Here is a 24,352-nt window from a genome sequence, read left to right as displayed (position 1 = left end):
CAACTCTGCAAATCCATTTATCAATCACCCTCTCCAGAACTTTCATGCAGTGTGGTAGGAGTTTGATGCTTTTGTACTGCCCACAGTTGTAGATGTCCCCTTTCTTCTTGTACACTGGCATGAGTATGCTTATTCTCCAGTCAATGGGGATATGCTTTTCTCTCCACACTGCTATTAGTACCCTCAGGAGCCATTTCTCCCCTATCTCACCCAGCATCTTTATCATATCTGCTGTGACTTCATCTGAGCCTGCTGCTTTCCCTCACTTCATCTTCCTTAGTGCTGTTCTTAGTTCTTCTAAGATGGGCTCCTCTTCTTCTTTCATCGTAGGCTGTCTCTGGGGCAATAATGCTTCTGTGGGGTTTTCTTCATTCAAAAGCTGCTTGAAATACTCCTTCCATCTGCTTTTGATGTCCTGTGGACTGGTGAGCAGGTTGTTGCTCACATCCCTTATGAAGGGTACCTGACTGCCTTCTTTATCTTTCTGACTTTGCCTTGCAATCTGATATAGTTTCTTTGTGCCACTTACTGAGTCACTTTCCAGAAGTTGGTAGAGTACCTCCGATGCCCTATTCTTTGCTATTGCAACTTCTTTCTTAGCTTCTGCATTCCACCACCAGCTTTCCTTATGTACCTTATTCCCATATCTGGCTCGGCCACATATCTTTTCTGTAGTCGTAACACATGCTGTTTTTAGGTGCTGGCACTCTTCTTCAACTCCACCCATTTCCTCCTCTTCTTGAGGTGCTAGAGCCCCTAAGTAATTCCTTCCTAAGGAAGGAATTCCTTATATATATATATATATATATATATATATATATATATATATATATATATATATATATATATATATATATGTGTGTGTGTGTGTGTGTGTGTCTGTGTGTGCATGTGTGTGTGTGTGTGTGTGTGTGTGTGTGTGTGTGTGTGTGTGTGTGTGTGTGTGCGTGTGTGTGTGTGTGTGTGTGTGTGTGTGTGTGTGTGTGTGTGTGTGTGTGTGTGTGTGTGTGTGTGTGTGTGTGTGTGTGTGTGTGTGTGTGTGTCTGTGTGTGTGTGCTTAAAATGTTAGTTTCACGTAGCAAGCTGATAGTAATTGTGAAAAAAGCATAAGAAAGGAATAAGGGTACCCCAGAAAAAAGTAGAGTTAGATAAAAGATGGTCCAGTAAAATGGAAAGCTTGAACAAGGTGCTGTTCTTTTAATGTTTTATGGCTCTTTGTAAGTGAAGAATATGTCAAAATTAGAAAGCAAATAAATGCAAAAAATAAAAATAAAAACTTCTATTTAAAGATACAAAGACATTTAGGTTATACATTGCTGCTTCATTGTATTCAGCTTTAAATGATGTATTTACAGCAGGCCAGTATGCTATGAAATCACCACATGCTGTTATGTTTTTAGCTATTTGAATAAAAGTATGGCGGAGCGTTGAGAGATGCCCTTAACTTAGTAACCAGCAACTCAACATTATTACACCATTATAACTGATCAAAATAATAAGTACAATCATATATGTGGATGCATTAGCTACTTGTAAAAGGATAACCATCAGTAGTCAGTGTCCTGGCATTATTATTCTTCACTGTGATTAGGACTCAGAAGTTAATGAGATAAAGGAAATAAAAGAACAAATGGTAAAACTAAAGAATAAGTAATCATACCTCATGAGCAAAGGCTTCAGCATGGACACGTAGACTTTGCTCCAGTTCCAGCTGTTGAGAGATCTCTCGATAGTCCTCAGTTATAATCTGCGACACTGAATTATTCATTGTAAGTAAGAAGACAAGAGAGGTATGATTAGCGCAAATGCTTGACCAAATGCCAGAAATAATTCATAGTAATCTAAAAATGTCTCTAGATTATGTTCATGTAAAAAAGGCTGTTTTAAGTAATAATGGAAAATCTTACATTTACCTAGGGTTGCAGCACCATGCAAGATAAATGCCTCTGCACATTAGAACAAAAAAAAGGCAATGGACAGAGGACACTCAAACAAAAATCCAACTCAATAGTTTAATAAAATAAAGTTAGCGCTTTTGTACAGGACAATGCCTGTACTTCTTCAGACAAAAAATCAACATGAACAGAATCACTTAAATACCTTCCCCCAACAAGAAACCACACCTTAAAAAAATCATATGATTAGTTAATACACTCATAGGTAATAAATAACTAAATACATTTAAATATATAAACATATAAACAAATGGCCTTGTAAGACTGATGGGAATAAAGCCCTGACAAGAAGAATTCATATTACACATACCTAAAAAATACATATGTATATTCAAAAGAAATGAAAAAATTCCATCTCATATACACTACAGTTGAATATACTGTTACGTACATTTGTATATAAATATGTATATGTATAAATAACAACAGATCTTAAAAATTATATACATACAATGAACTACATAAAAATATATGTACATATATCAAAAATCCTACCCAATAAAACTCCTTAGTTTCAAAATACAAGCTATGGAGCACACATCATTGATGTCTGGAATGGGGCCACCCCTAATGGACCCACTAACTTGTTCAATAACCCTGAAATCAAAAGTATGGCCCGGATGACTAATTGTGTATTTAGCAAGGGCATTCTCGACTCTTTTGTTTTTAATGGAATATATATGTTTGTACAACCTGTCCCTAAGTCTTCTATCTGTCTTTCCTGTATTCTTTACACTTAGCCAGATAAACTCTAGTTCTTGAATTACAGTTAAACCTACCATTGGATGTAAATCTTTGATCTCTGACAGTGAAGAAAAGTCCAGTATTAATAAACCTGCAATAGGGGCATGCCTCACATTGGAACATGCCTTTTACCCTTAAATTGATTACCTTTTTAGTTTCCAATAAGGATTTCAAATGTTGCCCCCTTTTGAAAATAACCACAGGTTTTGTGGGTAAATTATTCCTCACATTCTCATCAGCTGTAATCAAATCCCAATTTTTACACAAAATACGTTTTAAAAGAAGGGCCTCATTATAAAAGGGGTGATGAAAGAGGAAGTGAAGTCAGTCGTTAAATTCAGATGTATACTACTAGATTGTTCACAAATTGTGTTCTCAATCCCCACCTGATCTATTTGAGAATAATTCAAGATCGCTTTAAAAAGGCCAGTAGACCTTTTAAAGGTTACTTCTGTTAATATATCATCCAATAATACCTGCGGGTAACCACGCTTCATAAACAAGTCCTTTATAAATTGGCATTCTACCAAAAATTCATCAAAATCAGATACGTTTCTACCTGCTCGGACAAGTTGCCCTTTGACAACAGATTTTTTTCTGATGGCCTGGATGGGAGTTGGAAAAATGTAGGAAGGAAATAGAGTATGTACCCTTCCTAAAAATAGTGGCCACATAACTGTCGAGTATGGCCCTTACTCAAACATATGTCCAAATAAGAAATACTTTCCCTATGGAAATCACTAGCAAATCCTAGGAACTCTGTAGTGTTATTCATAAAATTAATGAGTTCTGTAAAGACTGTCTTGTTGCCTTTAAAGATGATAAAAATATCATCCAGGTAACGGGTGTAGAAGTGAATGTATTCCAAAAAAGGATTATTCCTCAACATATATTCTTTCTCCCAAAAGACCATCACAAGGTTAGAGAAGCTAGCACCACACGGTGACCCCATAGCAACACCTTTGATTTGCACATAATAGGAATTGTCAAATAGAAAAAAGTTGTTAGTGAGTATTAGGTCCAAGAATTCCTGAACCAAATATAGCTCATCATTGTCAATACCTTTCCCCATGAGTAGCTGACTAACTCAGTCTATGCCCATGTCATGTGGGATCACCGTGTATAAATCTTTCACATCCACAGAGGTAAAGTTATAGTTCTCCATGAATATCAAATCATTCACATTAGCTAAAAAGGACCAAGTGTCTTTGCATACCCGGGGTTCATTTACCAAAAAGCATTGCAGTATGCTGTCAACAAACTTAGCCATGGGATATGTAATAGAGTTGCGCCCATTGACTATCGGGCAAAAGGGAGGGTTGTATAAGTCTTCATGAATATTGGGGATTCAGAAAATGACAGGAATTTGTGGTGCTGGGACAATAAGAAAGTAAAAAATATCAAGTGAAATACATGCTTCAATGAATAAATCATTTAGGAATCCATTGATTTTTCTATATGCACCCTGAAGTTCATTCAAAGAAACAAGCTTATAATGAGCAGTATTCAACAACAAAACCATTTTAGCTTTATACAAATCATTATCCATAATGGCAATACCTTTACCTTTATCAGGCTGGGATATCCTCAAGTTGCAATTATCAAACATGTTAGTAGCATTCTTTTATCAGTGCTTAAATTATTAGCATCTGAACCATTTCTGAATAGTCCCAAATTCCTTAAGTCAAATTCACAAATACGCTGAAATGCCATCAGTGTTGGATGTAACATAGGATTAAAATCACTATTTACATAAAACACATTCCTAACAGGTGGAACATTATTATGATCCATGCCTAAAACTAATTTCAAATTGAGTTTCCTCGTAAATAACTTCAAATCGATTATGCTTTTTGCCAAATCAATATTTTTAAAGGGTACAAAAGTTAAGCCCCTTGCCAACACATCAGCTAGCTCAGTACTGACAAAGAAAGTAGAATAATTAAACACTTTAAAGTCACTGGTACTGTTAAAAATAATATTCAAGTGGTAATCTTTCTCAGAAACATCAGTAAATTAATTATGGGGAGGGAGGGTGGCCTAATGGGTAAGGTGTTTGCCTTACAAACACAAAGGTCAGGGTTTTGGTCTCTGAGGGGGGATAATTGGCTTAATAATTGCCATAACACTCTCCAAGAGAGGTGAATGGGCTATTAATTATCACCGTACTTATCGTTGGTTCCTCCGGTTCCTCTTCTTGTTGTTTTGGCATGTCGGGTTCCTTTGAGTGGTGCTGGAGCACCTCCAAACATTCTGTACATTATCCGACCAGTCAGGATGTGGATAGGAGCCATTATTAGTAGAGATAGAATTAACTCTACTATTTTGCAGTCTCTTGCTATAGCGAGGGCCTTCAGTTGCTGCTGGAGTGCTAGCTTGCTCACCCACAGAGTTGTGGTGAGATATGTCATGCCGCCCAGACGTCTATGCATCATGAATGCTTTCCTCGTCCGGATTGGTTGCAATTGGGAGCCCTCCCCATTGCTGAGAACCAGGACAGCATGGATATGCACCTCCCCTATTGTAATCAACCTCATCCCTGCTCATTTTCTTGATTTTGGTAGCCCTTAGTTTAATTAACTGAGCATCTGTGCTTGAAAAAATATGTTCATAACCGTGCTTGTATCTGTTGTAGTCACTATCAGATTTGATTGCTGCATCCAAATATTGTGTTCTCTAAATCCTTGATTTGCTCATTGTAGTGAACAGTGAAGCATTCCATAAGTTGTATCCCCTGCTTGTTAAATAATTTAATTAATTCTTCATGAAATGGGGAATCGGGGATAAAACCTATAGGGTAACACCAGGTCCTCAACCCCTTTGGTACTATATTCTTGTGAATGCATTCATGGAAGTAAACCACCTCAAGCTGCAGTTTCTTTAATGTAAAAGATTTAGAGTCTAGGCTCTTCAATCTTCTAGAAATGCTGATGGAAGATGTATTAGTAAAAGCAGCATTGTTACTAGAGTTATTTAGGTTCAAGTCAGTCATAGATTGTAACCAATGTTGTAGGTTACGATCATCAGATGGTGCATCACTTGAAAGGGCTTGTAATACTTGCCCATTTAAACTATGTACATGATTTGATGTGTCACCATTCTGGTTCAAGTCTCTGGGGGTTATGCTGGATCTAACTTCCATAGACCTATCTCGCTCATTGGAATTCTCTGCACCGTGACCTCGGTCTTGTGAACCAGAACCTGCCAAGGCTAAAGGGGAAGAAGAAGAACAATTATCCAGCCTGGTGTTAGGAACAGAAGCATTTGAAATGCTGTTTGCCACAATGGCAGCCAAATGATCCACCTTCTTGTTAAGAGCATGAATAAAGCAAGTTAGAGATCCAATATCTCACATAGAACTAGAATCCAGTGCTTCATCTGGAAACAAGGAAGGAGTGCCAAAGCTAATGTCCATTGCCATGAAAAGAAACTGCTTAACCAAAATAAAAGTAAAACAAAGTGGCAAAAAAACAAAAAAAGGCAATGGACAGAGGACACTCAAACAAAAATCCAATGCAGTAGTTTAATAAAATAAAGTTAGCGCTTTCGTACAGGACAATGCCTGTACTTCTTCAGACAAAAATCAACATGAACAGAATCACTTAAATACCTTCCCCCAACAAGTAACCACACCTTACAAAAATCACATGATTAGTTAATACATTCATAGGTAATAAATAACTAAATACATTTAAATGGGTCTATCTGAGTTCATCGACATTTCATAATAGCGAAAACGGATTTACCGACACCATAATATCGAAAGTCACGTCACCGACGCCAGAAGACCGACAAGGCAGAAGACCGACGGAGGAAGACACCGACGCTGAGAAGCTGCGATGGGGAAAGGATATGTAAGTATGCGGTAGTGACGGACGATAGGGTGCGAGTAAGGTAAGTGTGCGATGCTGGTGTTTAGTGGGGGTAGGGGTGGGATAAGTGAGTTAGGGTTAGGGCGCGGGTTAGGTGAGTGTGCGAGTAAGGTAAGTGTGCGATGCTGGTGTTTAGTAGGGGTAGGGGTGGGATAAGTGAGTTAGGGTTAGGGCGCGAGTTAGGTGAGTGTGCGAGTAAGGTAAGTGTGCGATGCTGGTGTTTAGTAGGGGTAGGGGTGGGATAAGTGAGTTAGGGTTAGGGCGCGGGTTGGGTGAGTGTGCGATAGTGACAGACCTTAGGGTAAGGGTTTGGGTTAGGGTTGTAGATAGTTGTGTATGTATGGGTTAGGGTTCGTTTGTAAGGATTTTGGTGTGCTTGTGTTGTGTGTGTGGGTGTTGGATAGGGGATGTGTTTTGTTTGTTGGTATGATGTGTCGGGTGTATGCGATGTCGTGTTTGTGAACTGTCAATCTTCTGGCATCGGTTAAATGACTTTCGATGTTTTGGTGTCGGTTAATTCGTTTTCGGTATTTTGAAATGTCGATGTACTAAGGTAGATCCATTTAAATATATAAACATATAAACAAATGGCCTTGTAAGACTGATGGGAATAAAGCCCTGACAAGAAGAATTCATATTACACAGACCTAAAAATGTATCTGTATATTCAGAAGAAATGAAAAAATTCCATCTCATATAAGCTACAGTTGAATATACTGTTACGTACATTTGTATATAAATATGTATATGTATAAATAAAAACAGATCCTAAAAATGATATCCATACAAATAATGAACTACATAAAAATATATGTACATATATATTTTTTAGGTATGGCCAATAGCCTAGTAACTTGCTATGATCCTACAGTCCTATGATAAGAAGATAAGACTTCAGAATTACCAAATAATTAATGCCAATATAAACATAAAAACATGTTTTTTATTTCTTACTTGTTAGCCCACCAGAAACATCTCTAAATACACTCTACATTGGCCAGAGTGCTATGACTAATTCTTAAACATGTGTTTTGAGCTGTTTTTAGATTGCATAATCTTTTGTTCTAAATTTCTATGGGTTATGAATTATAAGGTTTTTTACTCATATCTATTCTCCTACTCAAGTCTATACAGTACTATATTTAACATATTACTTTCACCATTTTTACTTTTAACTTAAATGTGTTTTTAGAGAATTGATATATTTATAATATTTATTTATTTATTTATTATATTTACTAAGTATTATTGTTGATGTTTATTTGTTTGCATACTTTTTAATTAACTCAAGTATGATGTTGGTTTATATATATATATATTGCTGCATACATTTAATTGAGTTTATGTTTATGCGGTTCTATCAGCAATTTTTAAATGATGAATATTGGATTTTATGATTTTTTATATTAAACATATTTTTATAAATTCATTTACTATATATAATATACGTTAATAAGTGATTCCCACGTGATGTAAGTCGTCCTAAGAGAGACTTGTATGATGAGATGAAAGCATACTATAATATACATAACGCTATTTTAGCGTTCAAGTAATGCTTCACAGTATTATGTTTAGAAAAAATTATGTGTTCTTAAGAATGAATTAGATAACTTTAAAGTGTTTGATTATTTGTATTTGTATGACTTGCTATACTATAGGGCATCCAGTACTTCAGCCCTAGCTGTCAGCTGTTTTGAGGCTTTTAAAAAACCTTCCTCTAAAAGTTAAGGATGCTTTTAATTGAATTATTAGTTTAATTGATTAATTAACTTTAAGCATTGAGATGTGCCTCCCTATAAATATGCTGCCTGTTTTTATGTAGTATTGTCTGAAGAAGCGTATCACAGCATACGCGAAAGCGCTCACTGTTTGTTCTTTTATGTCTGAATAAATTATTTCTTGTACGTGGAGAGTCAGAGGTTTTTATTCTACAAATAATTAATGCCATGAAGAATTCAGGATAAACCTCAAAATGTTCTTTAAAATGCACTTATATCCAGTTCAGCCGGACTGGACTACATGGTTTAACAGTTAATCCTAAATAAAACCACAACTACCAAATAAATGCATCTGCTGTGTGTGCTTCCTGGTGAGCTGAATACACCCATGCAAAAAGACAGAAGGAACATCATCCTGCCCAAACCCTGTAAAGTACTTTACAGACTTCTTAGCTTAATTCCTAATGTCTTTTTCACACAAAAGACATAAGTCAGACAAATACATGAATACAACAATCAACATTAAGTTAAAAACACATTTTAATCATCTACTGGGTGTCCCAGCTGATATGGTTGTGGTATGTCACCCGGCATTTTTGATGTCTTTGGTGCTCTAAAGTTCTTCATTGTACATCTATATGCCATAGGGACTTTTTGAGGCAATGCCAAACTGAAATCACTTCTGACATAGCAAATCAAAACCAAGAAAATCTAAAAGTATTACTGCTCAATGCTAGGAGTCTAAACAAAAAAATTCCACTTCCTTCACTCCACAGAATGCTGATGTCTGCGTGGTCACTGAAACATGGTTTAAAGCTGCGGAGAGCACACCAACAGTGCAAGGTTATAATGCCTTCCAGACATTTAGACCAGCTGCTACACAGACAGGGACTAAAGGTGGAGGGTCTCTTTTTACATCAAAAATAAATATACCTCAAGGCTGGTCAAACAGCATGATGCACTTGAGCGACTCCATGTTCAAATTGCCATATGCAAAATCCAATATCACTTCCATGGCAGCTATAGGTCCCCCTCTATGACACAGAAAACCCATACCATGTATTTAAACTTTTTAGAAACACTAACTGTCCAACCCAATACCATACTCATGGGTGACTTTAATTACTCCACTTTTAACTGGGAATCATATATGACACCAAATGTATAGGCACAGAGAGTCCTGGATTTTGTAAACACAAATTCCCTGAACTAGATAGTCAGTACACCAACCAGGGTTGCAGCCATACTGGATCTGGTCTTCACTAATATGGGAGACTGCTGCACACCCCCTACTGCAATGCCTTCCCTGGTAAGGTCAGACCAAAAAATGGTCCTCTTTTGAAGTAAAAATAAAACCTGGGCCCCCAGCTAAACGTAGAATATTCAGGAACCCATAAATCCTGAGAACACTGCTGCCTGTGCAGAACTGTGCACAGAAATCTTGTACAAGCATGTTAATAGCTGCATAGAGGCAGTTGTACCCACCATGAAGAAGTACAGAACTAACTCAAAAAACAAGCCACCCTGGTGGAATCACAAAATCAATAGGCTGTATAACAGAAGGAAGAAAATCATGTAAAAAATTAGGAGGTGCAGCACCCAGCAGGATAAAAGCACTCTTATCAAACTAAACAAACATCTCAGAAGACAAATAAAGTCTACCAAAGCCAAATTTGAGGTGAATTTGGCCTCCCAGGCCAAGGACAACCACAAGACATTCTTTAGCTACGTCCACAACCTCAAATGAAATACACAATTGTGTGCAGAGCTCATTGTAACTGGAGCCACCTATACTGAGCCAGAAGATATAGCAAACTTACTGGCTGATAAACTCAGCTTCAGCTTTACCCCTCTCTCCTTCTCAATCTTTCCTTAGGAAATGCCATCAAATATAACTCCCCCTAATATCACTAGGGAACAGATCCCTACTTCTCTCTGTAAGGCCGAGAACACTGCATCAATTTGCCCAGACAATATCCCAGGATGCCTTCCAAATAGCATGAAACATGAACTATCAGGGCCTCTGTAATTGCTATTTAACTATAGCCCCCAAACAGGCTTTTTGCCTTATGAATGGAGAACAGCAACAGTCATCACTCTGCACAAAGGTGGGCCATCTACAGACCCTGGAAACTATAAACTCATAAGTTTCACTAGTCTTATCAGTAAAGCCATGGAAAGAATTATCATGGAAATGATCAATAGTGATATAGTAAACCTCCAGACACTAGATCCAACCCAGTTTGGTTTTGGTAAGGGCAGATTATGCCTACTCAACCTGGTGGACTTCTTTGAGAAGGTCACCAAAGCAGTGGATGAGGGAAAAATGGTTCACACTGCCTACCTTGCCCTTGCCATGACATTTGAAACAATACCTGACTCGGCATTGCTGACAAACTCAACAGGTTAGGCAAAACGCATATGTCACCCATTGGATAATCAACTGGCTCAAAGACAGGACCCAGGAAGTTAGAACTAGGGAGTAAACCTCTACAAAGAGGCCAGTCACACGTGAAGTCCCTCAGGGATCAGTCCTTGGACTACTCCTTTTTGGCATTTACTTCTTTGAAGTCAAGGCCAATGTCAGTGACCTCTGGCTGATAAAATTTGCAGATGATTGCAAATTAAGAGCTGTCATTGAATTCCATACTGACACAAATGTTCTCCAGAAGTGGCTGACACAGACAAACAACTGGTGTCAGAGCCATGGACTAAAACTAAGTGCCAAGAAATGCATAATAATATACTTTGGGAAGTCATCCACCCCTAGTAACTATCATATTGACAACACACCCTGTAGAACTAACCCAGTAGTCAGGAATTTAGGGACACACATAGATAGTAATCTAGCCTTTGACCATCACGTGTCTACAGTAGTGAGGAAATCATTCTATGTTGCGCAACTTATAAATAAAGGTATGGCATCTAAGTCCAAGGAAGTCATTGTTCCACTGTATTCAGCAGTCATCATACCTACCATTGAGAACAGTGCCCTCTTTGGTATGTACCTAACCAGGCATATCCAACAATTGGAATGCCCACGGAGGTTCATCCCTAAAAGAATACAGGGCTTAAGTAAAATGTCCTATGTAGACTGCCTCAATGATCTATCCCTGTATTCTGCCTCCTACAGGCTTTTGAGATGAGATCTATGCCTGACATATGAGGCATTGTCAGACCCCATTGTGATTCTGCATATCTGCAAAACAAACAACACCAGAATTACCCATTCTGATGACTTAAACCTTGCCTGTGATATAAATAGGACCTGCTGGAGAGACAAGTATGTATCCCAGCGATAACCCCATTTCTGGAACAGGATTCCCATCCATGTGAAGCATAGTTCCTCTGTAACCCAATTAAAGTGCAACCTGAACAATTGAATGGAGAACAGGAAATTCATCCCTGGTTTGGCACCAGTTTCTTTAATGGACACAGGCAACCTGTAAATGGTTCATCTCCCAGGCCTTAGCTTGTAAATGTTTCATCTCCCAAGCCCCCGCTTACACATATCAAGGGTATTAGAACTTGTAAGAAATTTGGGATGCATGGCTAGGCTTAAAAAGGCCCTTGTGGTTGTTAGCCTAATAACACCTATGAACCTATAAGCACCTATACTGCTGTGCTGCTAGAGCCTTTTAGGATTCCATGCAGTAAGTCCTTGATGAGCTAATACTCTTGTTTGGAGGGGGCAGTAATGCATCCCATCTCTCTTTTCCTCTGGTGCTTCAGCCCACTTAGACAGGGTATCATTTGTGTGAACTTGATAGCTTCATGGGTTAATAGTTACTCTGCCTGTTGTCCAGGAGTCCACTGAGGAGCTAAGACTAATTTTCCAGTTGTACCAGAGCAACAGTCTGGTTAAATGACTTGTTTACTTATTGCAGTTAGGAAATAGAGGCTGAGGGAATCAAACCACAGAGTACAGGAATCAGCTCATTAACAAAGCATAACCTAATCTTCTGTGCTAACTGATACACTCAGGTGCAGATGTATACCACAGCAGCAGTCACGAACCTAGAATATGAGAAATTTTCTGATCATTATTAGTAAAAAAATACGAGCACTCATAAAATCAACTAAGGCCAATTTTGAGAGAAAAATTGCCATGGATTCAAAGGACAATCATAAGGCCTTTTTCAGCTATGTTAGGAACCTGGGTGGAAACTCCCTGATATGCTCAGAATTAGTCCAAAATGATACAAAAATCACTGAACCCACAGACATTGCCAACATACTGGCAGACAGGTTCAGTGCAAACTTCACCCCCCTCTCCCCCCCTAAAGGAGAGATATCTATCCCAGCAGAGTGTAGCCTCCCAGACATCTCAAATGCGCAGGTGAAAGCTGCTCTCTCTAAAGCTAAAAACACAGCATCAATGGGACTGGATGGTGTCCCCGGCTGTGTGCTACACGAGCTAAATGAGGAATTAAACCTGCACATAAGGCAGCTGTTTAATCTCAGCCTTACCACAGGATACGTGCCCAAGGAGTGGCGTACGGCAACTGTGGTCCCACTCAATAGGATGTGCTGGACGGATAGATTTATCACTCAGAGACTCCCTATGCTGTGGAATAAAATCCCGGTCCATGTGAGGCAGAGCACCTCGCTGGCTCTGTTCAAGAGAAATCTTGACCTGTGGATGGGAGATCGTAGGTTTACTCCGGGAATCATCTCTGTGTCACTGCTGGACAGAGGCACAACAAACTAATGGGTACAGTATTTTTTCATATAAGGGGTGGCGTAAGCCACAAAACTTTGGGCTAGGCTTATAAATGCCTTAGGGCAGATAGCCTAGTATAAACCTATGAACCTATGAACCTATGTCCTTCAAGGATGCATCTGCAGTCATCACATATGGGTTGTCCTGCCTCAGGCAGCCCTTCGGTTGGCTGGATTCCAAAGTCTGGGTCTGGTGTCGGCTGATGTCGCCCATTCCCCGACGTCAGAGCGCCTGGGGTATAAAAGCATCAGCCGACGCCATCTTCCTCAGTCTTTCTTGCCGCGTGGTGCCCGAAGCAGAAGCAGTTCGCAAGGGCCGGTCGGCCAGCTCCTGTAATTCAGCTAACCGAAGACTTCAAAAGCTAAGTACCCCGTTGGGGACTCTTTCTTGCCTCAGTCGATGTCAGATAAAGTTAATAATTGTTTAACTTGTGGGAAACAAATACCTCATAAGGATTTCCACTCTTACTGCCTCCCCTGCTTAGGCCCAGACCACGACGTCTCGGCCTGTTCAGCCTGTGCTTCCTTCAACCGATGCACTCTTAGACGTCGGTCAGAGTTCGCAGAGGAGTTTTTTGGGGATAGTTTCTCTTATAAAATGCCGTCGGAGACCCCGACTTCACATTTAACTAAGAAACGGAAAGACAAGGTCCGACACATGCGGCCCGCGGTTTCGGCTGAAACCGCGGCTAGGCCTACCGCGAGTGTCTCGGTCTTGGCTGATACCGAGTCCTTGGAAATTCCGAACCCTGAAACAGTACAACTGACAGCCTCGGCCATGGAGGCTCCCGCCGAGTCGGTTTTGGAATTGCCTTCAGAGACTGGTGTTTTGGAAGCTTCCAACACCATACCACTAGACAAAGCTACACCAGCACGTGGTGCAGCCAAGCCTCCTGCATCCATATCCATTAAGGCCTTCACCAGGGCTAAAGCTGCTAAGCACACTAAAGCCATGACTCCCAGGGTTATTCCTCAGGGACCCTCTTCTAGTTCCCAGATACTAACCTTGGCAGAGGACCTTATCTCTTTAATCAGGGGCTGTCAGCCCCATCCGGACAGGGGCTCCCAACCTCCTCTAGACAAAAGACCCAGGGTAGATCCCCCTGATCTCCTCTCCTCAGAGGAGGCCTCAGATGGCTCGGATCACTCCGACTACCAGGAGGAGGCTTTTTCGGCCTACGAGGATTCGGATGCAGAGGAATCTATCCCCTCAGCCTCCCCTCCTGAAGAGCTTTCCTTTGGGGAGACCCTTCACTCTATGAGAGAGCATTTCAAATGGCAGGGCCAGGAATATTCTGAGTCCAGAAAAAGACTAAGAACTTTTCTTCATTTACCTCAGCATAGACCTTTGGCTATCCCTCCTGTTTTAAATGTCATTGATGATGTGTACTCTGACTCTAGTATGACCCCTGACACTCTGCCTCCGGCTCCTGTTAAACCCGATAGGTATTACAGGGTCCCGGACTCACATAATTTTCTTTACAAGGCTCACTCTGCTGATCCTGAAACTATTTCCCAGGGCCCTAAAGGGGTTGCAGCTGTTACTACTAAGAACACACTCCCCTCTGCAAAGGAGTCCAGGGCTTTAGAGAGATGGGGTAAAAATGTGTATACTTCTGCCACTCTTTCCATGAGGGCATTAAATTGTCAATTTCATATGATACAGTACCAAGAGTATTTGTTAGAAGAAATGCATAAGAAACTGTCTTCTACTGAACCCCTTGATCGTAAATCCCTTCAGGATCTGGTGCATAATTCCCAGCAGGTTAGCAACCATTTCTTGCAGTGTGGTTGTGATGCATTGGAAGCTTCATGTAGGTCAGCAATGACAGGTGTAGTCATACGTAGGCATGCTTGGCTGAAGGAACAATCTCTGCCAGACCATGTTAAAGCTAAGCTTTTGGATGCTCCACTGGAAAAGCAAAAGTTATTTGGTTCCACTGCTCAAGAGGTCCTAAAGAAATTTGAGGAAAAGGCAAAATCTGTACAAACAGTTAAAGATTTTCTTCAAGTGCAACCACCAAGATTCAGCAGAAATTGGCCTTCCAAGAATTGGTCCTTTCCGGACACAGAAAGATTTCAGAGAGGAAGGAACAGGCATGCCAGAGGTAGAGGGCAAGCTAGGGGCTCCTACAGAGGCCGTCAATGGCAACCTCCAAACCAAACAGGTAGTGCAGGACCTGCAACTGCTGCACAAGGGCAAACTCAATGACTTTACTTTGACTCCGCCAACCAGGGCTCAATTAGAAGCACCTTTGGGCGGAAAGCTTTCTTTATTCTCAAAAAATTGGCACAGCATTACAAAAGACAAATGGACACTGCAAATAATAGACAACGGATACAGTTTCCATTTCCACACATTGCCAAAAAGAAAAGGCATGCCCGGTCTACCACCAAATCAAAGGGCAGAGGCTTTGAAACAAATCTCAAGCTTACTACAAATGAAAGCTATAGAAAAAGTTCCTCTTTCAGAACAAGGCCAAGGATTTTACTCCAGACTATTCCTTGTTCCAAGAAAAGAAAATCAGTGGAGACTAATTCTCGACTTGTCCGCACTGAACACTTATCTCATTGTGCCAAAATTCAAAATGCTGACTCTACAGCAACTCCTTCCCATGCTGGGCAAGGGGTCTTGGCTGGTGATTCTAGACCTCAAGGAGACATATCTGCATGTCCCTGTCAGACAAAGTTGCAGAAGACACCTCAGATTTCTTGCAGGGTCAGAGCATTATCAATTCTCAGCATTGCCCTTTGGCTTATCTACTGCACTCAGAGTATTCACGAAATGCCTGGCATCAGTAATAGCACACTGCAGACTTCAGGGGATTCAAATATACCCATATCTGGATGACTGCCTTATACAAGCGGACAGCCAACAAACTTTGGTAAAGGACTTAAATTATGCCATCAATCTTCTGCAGGCCTTGGGATATACAGTCAACATGCACAAATCAAGACATGTTCCATCCCAAAGAATAACCTTTTTGGGTGCGGATCTAGATACAACCACCCAAATGGCTTATCTCACAGAAGAAAAACAAAGACAACTACCGGATTACTTCAAGAATCTGACAAGACAAACCCAGCTGACTGCAAGGAAAATCCTGCAGGCCCTGGGTTACATGGAATCCTGTATTCTTTTGATCCCACAAGCAAGGCTACATATGAGGAAGCTACAGTGGTACCCAAGGAGTTTATGGACTCAGCACAGTCACAGTTTAGAAGCTTTAATCTCACTCATTCCATGCCTTCAAAAGGAATTTCTGTGGTGGGCTCAGGCCAGCCAGTCCAACAGGGGGTTGCCCTTCACAAAGCCAAAAACCTCCATAACTATTACAACAGATGCTTCAGACCTAGGTTGGGGAGCACACATGGAGGGCAGAGGTATTCAAGGACAGTGGTCACAGAAGGAGCTACGCATGCATATAAATCAAAAAGAAATGCTAGCAGTGATACATGCAATCGAGGCCTTCAAACTCTTTCTACATCAAGGCCACCTACTAATAAGGACAGACAACATCACAGTTATGTGGTACATAAACAAGCAAGGAGGTACCCATTCCTACCCTCTTTGCAGACTGGCAATGAATCTATGGGATCTTTCCTTGAAACTCAATATACAGCTGCAAGCTCAGTTTGTGCCAGGGAAAGACAATACATTGGCGGACAGCTTAAGCAGAAATATCATCGATGCGCACAAATGGATGCTGCACCCAGACATTTTCTTACAGATAACACAATCTTGGGGGAGGCTGGACATAGATCTATTTGCATCCCCCCACAATCATCAACTGAAGAAATTCTGCTCAAGGACATACCACCCACAAGCGTGGAAAGTGGGCGCTCTCTCTTTCAGCTGGAGAAATCTAACAGTGTATGCATTTCCACCAATTCCATTAATGACCAAGGTGTTACTGAAGATCAGGACAGAGCAGCCAAAAGTAATTCTGATAGCTCCGGACTGGCCAAGACAGCACTGGTACCCACTGCTAAGGAGCATGTCATGTACGAAACCATGGCCTCTTCCTCTATGGCCACTTCTTCTGACACAGCACAGATGCAAAACTCTACATTCCAACCTGAGAACCCTGCAACTGACAGCCTGGAGAATACCTTGACTCCTCCTCAGGATAAGCTATCCCAGAAAGTGAAGGACATTATTATGGAAGCTTGCCGCCCTTCCACAAGAAAGGCATATTCAGCAAAATGGAAGAGATTTCTCATTTGGAACACCACAAAGGGCCTGGATACGACAGTGATGAACATGGCACATATCCTGGAATATTTGGCAGAAATGTTCCACAATGGTCTGTCTTACTCTTCTATTAAAATTCATGCTTCAGCAATTTCAGCAGAGTACAATACTGATCCACCTGTCTTCTATCATCCTCTCCTAAGACAGTTTCTAAGAGGAATCAAAAACATCAAACCTCCTCGGAAACCACCTCTACCTGCTTGGGACCTTAACTTCGTGTTGGAAAAGCTAACGCTGCCTCCCTTTGAACCAGCAACATTTGCAGATCTACAGTACCTTTCATGGAAGACTGCCTTCCTTCTGGCCATAACCTCAGCAAGAAGAGTTTCGGAGTTGCAGGCCCTGATGGCAGTACAGCCATTTATTATTTTTCATCAGGACAGAGTTTCACTGAGAACTAATCCTACATTTATGCCAAAGGTGGTATCCAGGGTTTCATTAAACCAAGCCATTCACTTGCCTACCTTCTTCCCAAATCCACAAAACAAAGGGGAGACACTTCTGCACACCCTGGACATTCACAGACAGTTGCGCTACTACTTGGACAGAACTAAAGGTTTCAGAAAAGCTGACCAGCTGTTGGTAGCATATGCTCCTGGTACTCAAGGAAAAGCAATTTCCAAACAGACAATTTCAAAATGGATAGGAAATTGCATCCGCTTTTGTTACTCCTTTCATGGAAAGACTGTACCAACTAACATTAGACCTCATTCCACGAGAGCCAAAGCCACCTCCACAGCCTTCTTAAGAGGGGTGGCTACCAAGGACATTTTAGAAGCTGCCACATGGAGCTCCGTGCATACATTTGCCAAGCATTACAATTTACCTTTATATTCCAGATCCAGAGCAGGCTTTGCTACGGCTGTCCTGCAGGGTATCTTAGCTACACCATCCTTTTCTTAGTTCCTCCACCCCCAGATTGGCTATGGTATTCTACCATATGTGATGACTGCAGATGCATCCTTGAAGGACATAGTACAGTTTTGTACCTACCATAAATGTAGATGTCCAATAGGTATGCATCTGCAGTCAGGTTTACCCTCCCTCCTTCCCCTCTGTGGTATTCTTGGGTACTTACCCCCCTAATAGCTAGCTGGGGGAATCTATTGTGGTGTATTTGTTTATATATATATATATATATATATATATATATATATTATTGTGCATGTTTGGATTTTTATTGCATTTCTCCAAATTTAGCCTTCCTTAGAGGGCACCTGGCATCTGGGGCAAGAAAAACTGAGGAAGATGGCATCAGCTGATGCTTTTATACCCCAGGCGCTCTGACGTCGGGGAAGGGGCGACATCAGCCGACACCAGACCCAGACTTTGGAATCCGGCCGACCGAAGGGCTGCCTGAGGCAGGACAACCCATATGTGATGACTGCAGATGCATACCTATCGGACATCTACATTTATGGTAGGTACAAAACTGTACTTTTTGGTGACAAGGTAAAAACATTTGACTTTGACTGAGTTGCTATCTAGTTTGAAATTTTTTTTTAAAACATCAACTTTAGTGGCCTATAATCTTTAAGAAACTACCTCAATTAAGAGAGATTTCAGACCTTTAAGTCTTGTTTGTCTTAAGCATTTCAAAACGTTACTGAAACAATTGCACTTACAAAATACCAAGTCGCCACAGCTAAATTTCTGAAACAATTACACTTGTAAAATATCCTGTGACCCTAGCTAAATTCCTGAAACAATTACTCTTGTAAAATACCCTGTGGCCTTATCTAAATTATTAAAACAATTATACTTGCAAAATACCCCATGGCCTTAGCTAAATTGCTGAAAAAATGACACTTGGAAAACACCCCGTGGCCTTAGCTAAATTATTAAAACATACCCCATGGCCTTAGCTAAATTACTGAAACAATTACACTTGCAAAATATCCTGCGGGCTTAGCTAAGTTACTGAAACAATTACACTAGTAAAATACCCTGTGGCCTTAGCTAAACTACTGAAACAATTAACACTTGGAAAATACCCCGTGGCCTTAGATAAATTACTGAAACGGTTACACTTGTAAAATACTCTGTGACCTTAGCTAAATTATTGAAACAATCACACATGTAAAGTACCCCGTGGCCTTAGGTTCCTTTTCAATCACTTCTTTTCATTATAATGATAATAAAGTTGTGAATGTTAATGACTCTCCTCAAAACCTTTAAGCACCAGTCTAAAATTCATTTACATTAAGGAAAATAACAACTTCTGTTTTAGACTAAATATCATTTAAAACTAATTTTTAAATAGTTTTTTTACTCCCACTTACTTCACATTTTGTCCTGCCCCCATTTGCCAGAGTAGGTGATAGGAAGTCCTCAGAAGTCCTCAATATAGTCAAATCATAAGAGGAGGAGGTGGATTCTTTAGTATACCCTACTCACTGTATTATCTTCCTAGTCAACCACAGATACATACTTCCATTAATACTGATGACAGTGTACATTCCATGGGAATATGGAAGGGCATTTCTTGCCGTGTTCATTTACTGGTGGTACCACCAAGCATTTTCACAGTGCTGCACACCCCCCCAAAAAAATTACTTATTGTTTGGATTTTGCTTTCTACTCCCACCTCCTGTCAGCCCTTTATAGTCTAGGTAACTAATCAAAACTGAGTTGCTGATGCCACAAGTTATGACACACACTAGCAAGCTGTTTTTGTTTCTCTTAAAACTTAATGTTACTCTCTTCTAGCTGGTGTAGCACCAAAAAGACTAGCACAGAGCCATTAATGGTGGTGTACATGTACACCAGAAGCTTAACTATTTATGCTGTGATAGAACTTCATTAGCAGTCCTATGACCCTTGAACCCATTACTTAAAAATGTTATCAATTCTGAGGCTTATACATCTTGGTAAATGAGAAATGTCCGCTGTAGCAGTTAAGTCTTTCAAAAACATTGCAACCAATATATCTTACCATGTCCATCCCTGTCTTGACATATTGGACACACACAGACATCCCCCTACAAACAACACACACGCACGCACACACGCGCACATGCACACACGCACACACGCACGCACGCGCACACACACACACACACACACACACACACACACGCACACACACACACACACACACACACACACACACACACACACACACACACACACACACACGCACACACACACACACACACACACACACGCACGCACACACACACACACACACACACGCACACACACACACACACACACACACACACACACACACACACACACACACACACACGCACACACACACACACACACACGCACACACACACACACACACACACACACACACACACACACACACACACACACACACACGCACACACACACACACACACACGCACACACACACACACACATCTATAGTTGTCTAGTTATCCCTTTAATGCAAGCAGAGAGTATGGTTCTTGCAGATGTCCAAAACCTTTCCTACTAAGGTCAGTAGAATATGATCAGAAAGACTGTCCTGGAGTGGGTTCTGAATTTGGTTTACGGATAGGATGCCTTGGTAGCAGCAATTAGTCTTCACAGTATGGAATCATGCAAATTAAAATACACACACACGCACACACACACACACACATCTATAGTTGTCTAGTTATCCCTTTAATGCAAGCAGAGAGCATGGTTCTTGCAGATGTCCAAAACCTTTCCTACTAAGGTCAGTAGAATATGATCAGAAAGACTGTCCTGGAGTGGGTTCTGAATTTGGTTTACGGATAGGATGCCTTGGTAGCAGCAATTAGTCTTCACAGTATGGAATCATGCAAATTAAAATACACACACACACACACACACACACACACACACACACACACACACACACACACACACACACACACGAAAAAAACATAATTACATGTAAGTGAAATTTAAAAAAATATTTGTTCTCGAAATGACTAATCAGTAAATCTTAAACATCACTTAATCATTTCTATAGCATTACCTCAGTGTAGATGATGTATCAATGCTGTATAATAATATTGCACTGCATTTATTAAATAGTGTAATGCCTGTTAAAGTTTAGAGAGTAGGAACAATAAATGAAGAAATTAATGAATGATAAAGAATACAGTATGTATACCCTTTTTATTAGGTAGCAGACATTGTGGAATTGACAGTCATAGTGAGACTGTAGTCTAAAGATATAATAAATCCTTATGACTGCCAGTGGCAATTTGTTTGTGGGGGGATCTGAAGTAGTGTATGATAAGAAACAGAGTATGAGAGACAAAGAGTGAGGTTTGCATAGGTAGGAAAGGTGCTATGTCCAAGATGATTACTATAAAGCAATGTATAGCAGATGTAAGATATAAATTCAACATGTTGCTACTCAGATGTCATAAAAGGCATTAACCTTTCACAATGACAATCAAATGAAAGATCTGATTCTTGTAAAAAAAAATAAATCAGAATAGTTACAGATCACTTCCTGCCAAAAATATATGCATATAAATTAATCACATGATTGAAAACTAGATAAACAATACAAAAAATAATTTGGGTGTCATACAATGCCATTTCATTAAAAATGTAAAAATCTAAAGTGATGAGCATGTAAACAATATAGATACATTTACGAAAACCCTAGTTTAAGTGTTACTAATTATCAAAGGGTTATTCTGCAAATGGTAGGTACAATGCAAGAAATCCAAGCAGGCAAAAGACATGCACGGCATAAAACCAAACATTGTGGAGGAAACATGCTATAAGGAGGCTGACTTAAAGCAGCAATTGTGACGAGGACAACAGAGGTGAAAGTTGAAAGATAATTTGCCCGAAGGCTCAAGAAAGTAAGAAAACAATGTATTTTATAGATGTATAACCAAAAGGAAGAAGGGAGGAACAAACCTAGTCAGGATGAGCAATGATGGGAAAAAGGTCATAGAACCCTGAGAAAAAGGAGAGCTACAGAATGAATACTTTATGTCAATCTTCATAAAGAAAATAAAGCTGCAAAGGAAGGTTGCCATAGTGGAGCAGGCAGGGAAGAAAGGGGAAACCGTGTACACATGCCAGGATAGAAAGGGAGGAGCAACAGGCGTACTGGCTGATCATAGAGAGGACAAAAAACACTGGCCACATAGTCAACCTTTTGGAGTTCTCCGAAATCTAACCATTGTGTGACAGCTCCCATTCTCATTCTATGACGATCTTCAAAAGTTCACGGGATAATACAGAATGGCCCAATGACTGAAAGATGGCAAGTGTGGCACCCCTGAACAATGATGGGACAGGAAAACAACTAAACTATGGACCTATTAACATTGGAGTCAAGAAAAGTCATTGAGACAACCATAAGAAGATGGATAGTAGTATTTCTAAAGGACCGCAATCTCCAGGACAGTAATCAATGAGAGTTCATAATAAAAAGAGCTGCCAGTCAAAGCAATTCAGGTTTAGGGTGGGGATACAGGTAATTCTGACAGAGGAGCACCATCTGATGTGGTCTAACTAGACTTCAAGAATATCTTTGGATTAGTCTCACACAGGGTGATGACTGGAAAACTGGAGTGATTGGGATAGGATCAAAACTAAGGGACTGGATTTCTGCATAGTTGAATTGCAGGATGCATGGGGTTGTGATGAGATGGATATTGTCAGGAAGTAGGAAAGAGGTTAGTGGTACACTGTATGGGTCAAAATATGGTCCACTATTCTTTAGTGTGTTTGTCTCTGGTACATCTGAAAGAAGACAGAACAGGATTGGCCTCTGCTGATGACAGAAATCTGGGTAGCTACAGTAGAGTATGAGGAAAGTCTAAGACTATATGGCCAAAAAGTCTGTAGCTGATGTCCAGTACAAACAAATGCGGAGTATTGTACTTTGGCCACCACAATCCTGGTGTGAAGTATCAGATGACAGTAGTGGAACCTATGGTAGCAGAGCAGGAAAAGGATCTGGAGTATTTCTCACATCTAGACTGGACCACCAGGAGCAGCATGAGAGGGTAGTGGTAGCATCAAAACAGAATGATGGGGTGCAAAGAGGTGACATTTGTACTCTTCAAAGTCCTGGTATGACACCCCCTGTGACACTGTTTAGAGCTCTGGATACCTTGCAAGGAAAGGGTTGTCAGGTTGTTGTCTGGAATCCAAAAGAAAGCTCCCAGAAAGATCCATGAAATGAAGGGGAAGGGTTATGAGGAAAGGTTAAAGAAGCTAGAACTCTTTTCACTTAGCACCATAGGAGATGGGGAGAGTGATAATGATGCACCCACTTACATACAGAAGATGTGAAGGTCTCAAGCAGAACAGGAAGGAGGCAAGAGCAAGTAAGAATTGAGATAGCAGACTGCAGAGATTTTATACGTTGTGGATCTCCAAACATTTTTCTCATGGAACTAACTACCGGAATTACTGTCACAGGAAAAATCCCTGATGCATTAAAAGGTAAGGTAGATGATAAAGAGAGAGGGGAGGGGAGATTAAATATTTCATGCATTTAAAGGGCAGGCCAGACAGACATTGTTTCTTTCTGCCGTTAAACAAATGTAATGAAAAATATCAAAGAAAATCTTTGACAGCTTAGCATTTGATGACAACAACTGATATCTGTATTACAAAACCATTTTTTTCTAAATGTTGTTCACTGAAGATGAAAAAAATTCTGTTAGACACAGTTAGATCTCTGAAGTTCTTTACATAAAGATCATCAGAAAATAATATCTAATAACATGTAAACTAATATGCAAGCTATCTGTTGTTGCTATTTAATATTCTTTATACTATATAATATCATTAATATCTGATATGAAAACACCTTTATCTTTTATAAGAACCCAAGATAAGGCCAAAATTGGCCATAGCTGGGAGGTAATACTGATGCGAACCTACATTTCTGACTCCTGTTCTATCACATGATATCAGTAAAAGGATGACAGTCATGGGAGAGAGTTGAGAAGCTGATGGGTACCAGGGATCCAAAGGAAAAAAATAGTTATAATACACACCTGGAAGGAATAATTTGGGTTTTATATCAGACAGAAATAAGGCCATTCTCTGCTGCTCGATATTTTCTCTGAGTTCCTTTGATTGAAATATGGTATGTTTTTCTTCATGGCAGTTTTTTGT

At 40.3% G+C, this 24,352-nt stretch overlaps 1 protein-coding gene across 1 annotated transcript in view; it reads right to left on the bottom strand.

Moving 5' to 3' along the window:
* Window positions 1-24,352, bottom strand: part of LOC122795753 (shootin-1-like) — a 944,918-nt gene that overhangs the window by 540,796 nt on the left and 379,770 nt on the right. Inside the window, exon 8 of the mRNA XM_044064066.1 lies at window positions 1,661-1,755. Within this exon, the coding sequence (XP_043920001.1) occupies window positions 1,661-1,755 (95 nt within the window). The remainder of the gene's footprint in view (window positions 1-1,660; window positions 1,756-24,352) is intronic.

The sequence above is a fragment of the Protopterus annectens genome, chromosome 2.part2, assembly GCF_019279795.1.
Source record: "Protopterus annectens isolate FY-2018-M chromosome 2.part2, PAN1.0, whole genome shotgun sequence".
Taxonomy (NCBI): domain Eukaryota; kingdom Metazoa; phylum Chordata; order Ceratodontiformes; family Protopteridae; genus Protopterus; species Protopterus annectens.
This window is presented reverse-complemented; position numbering and strand designations above follow the sequence as displayed.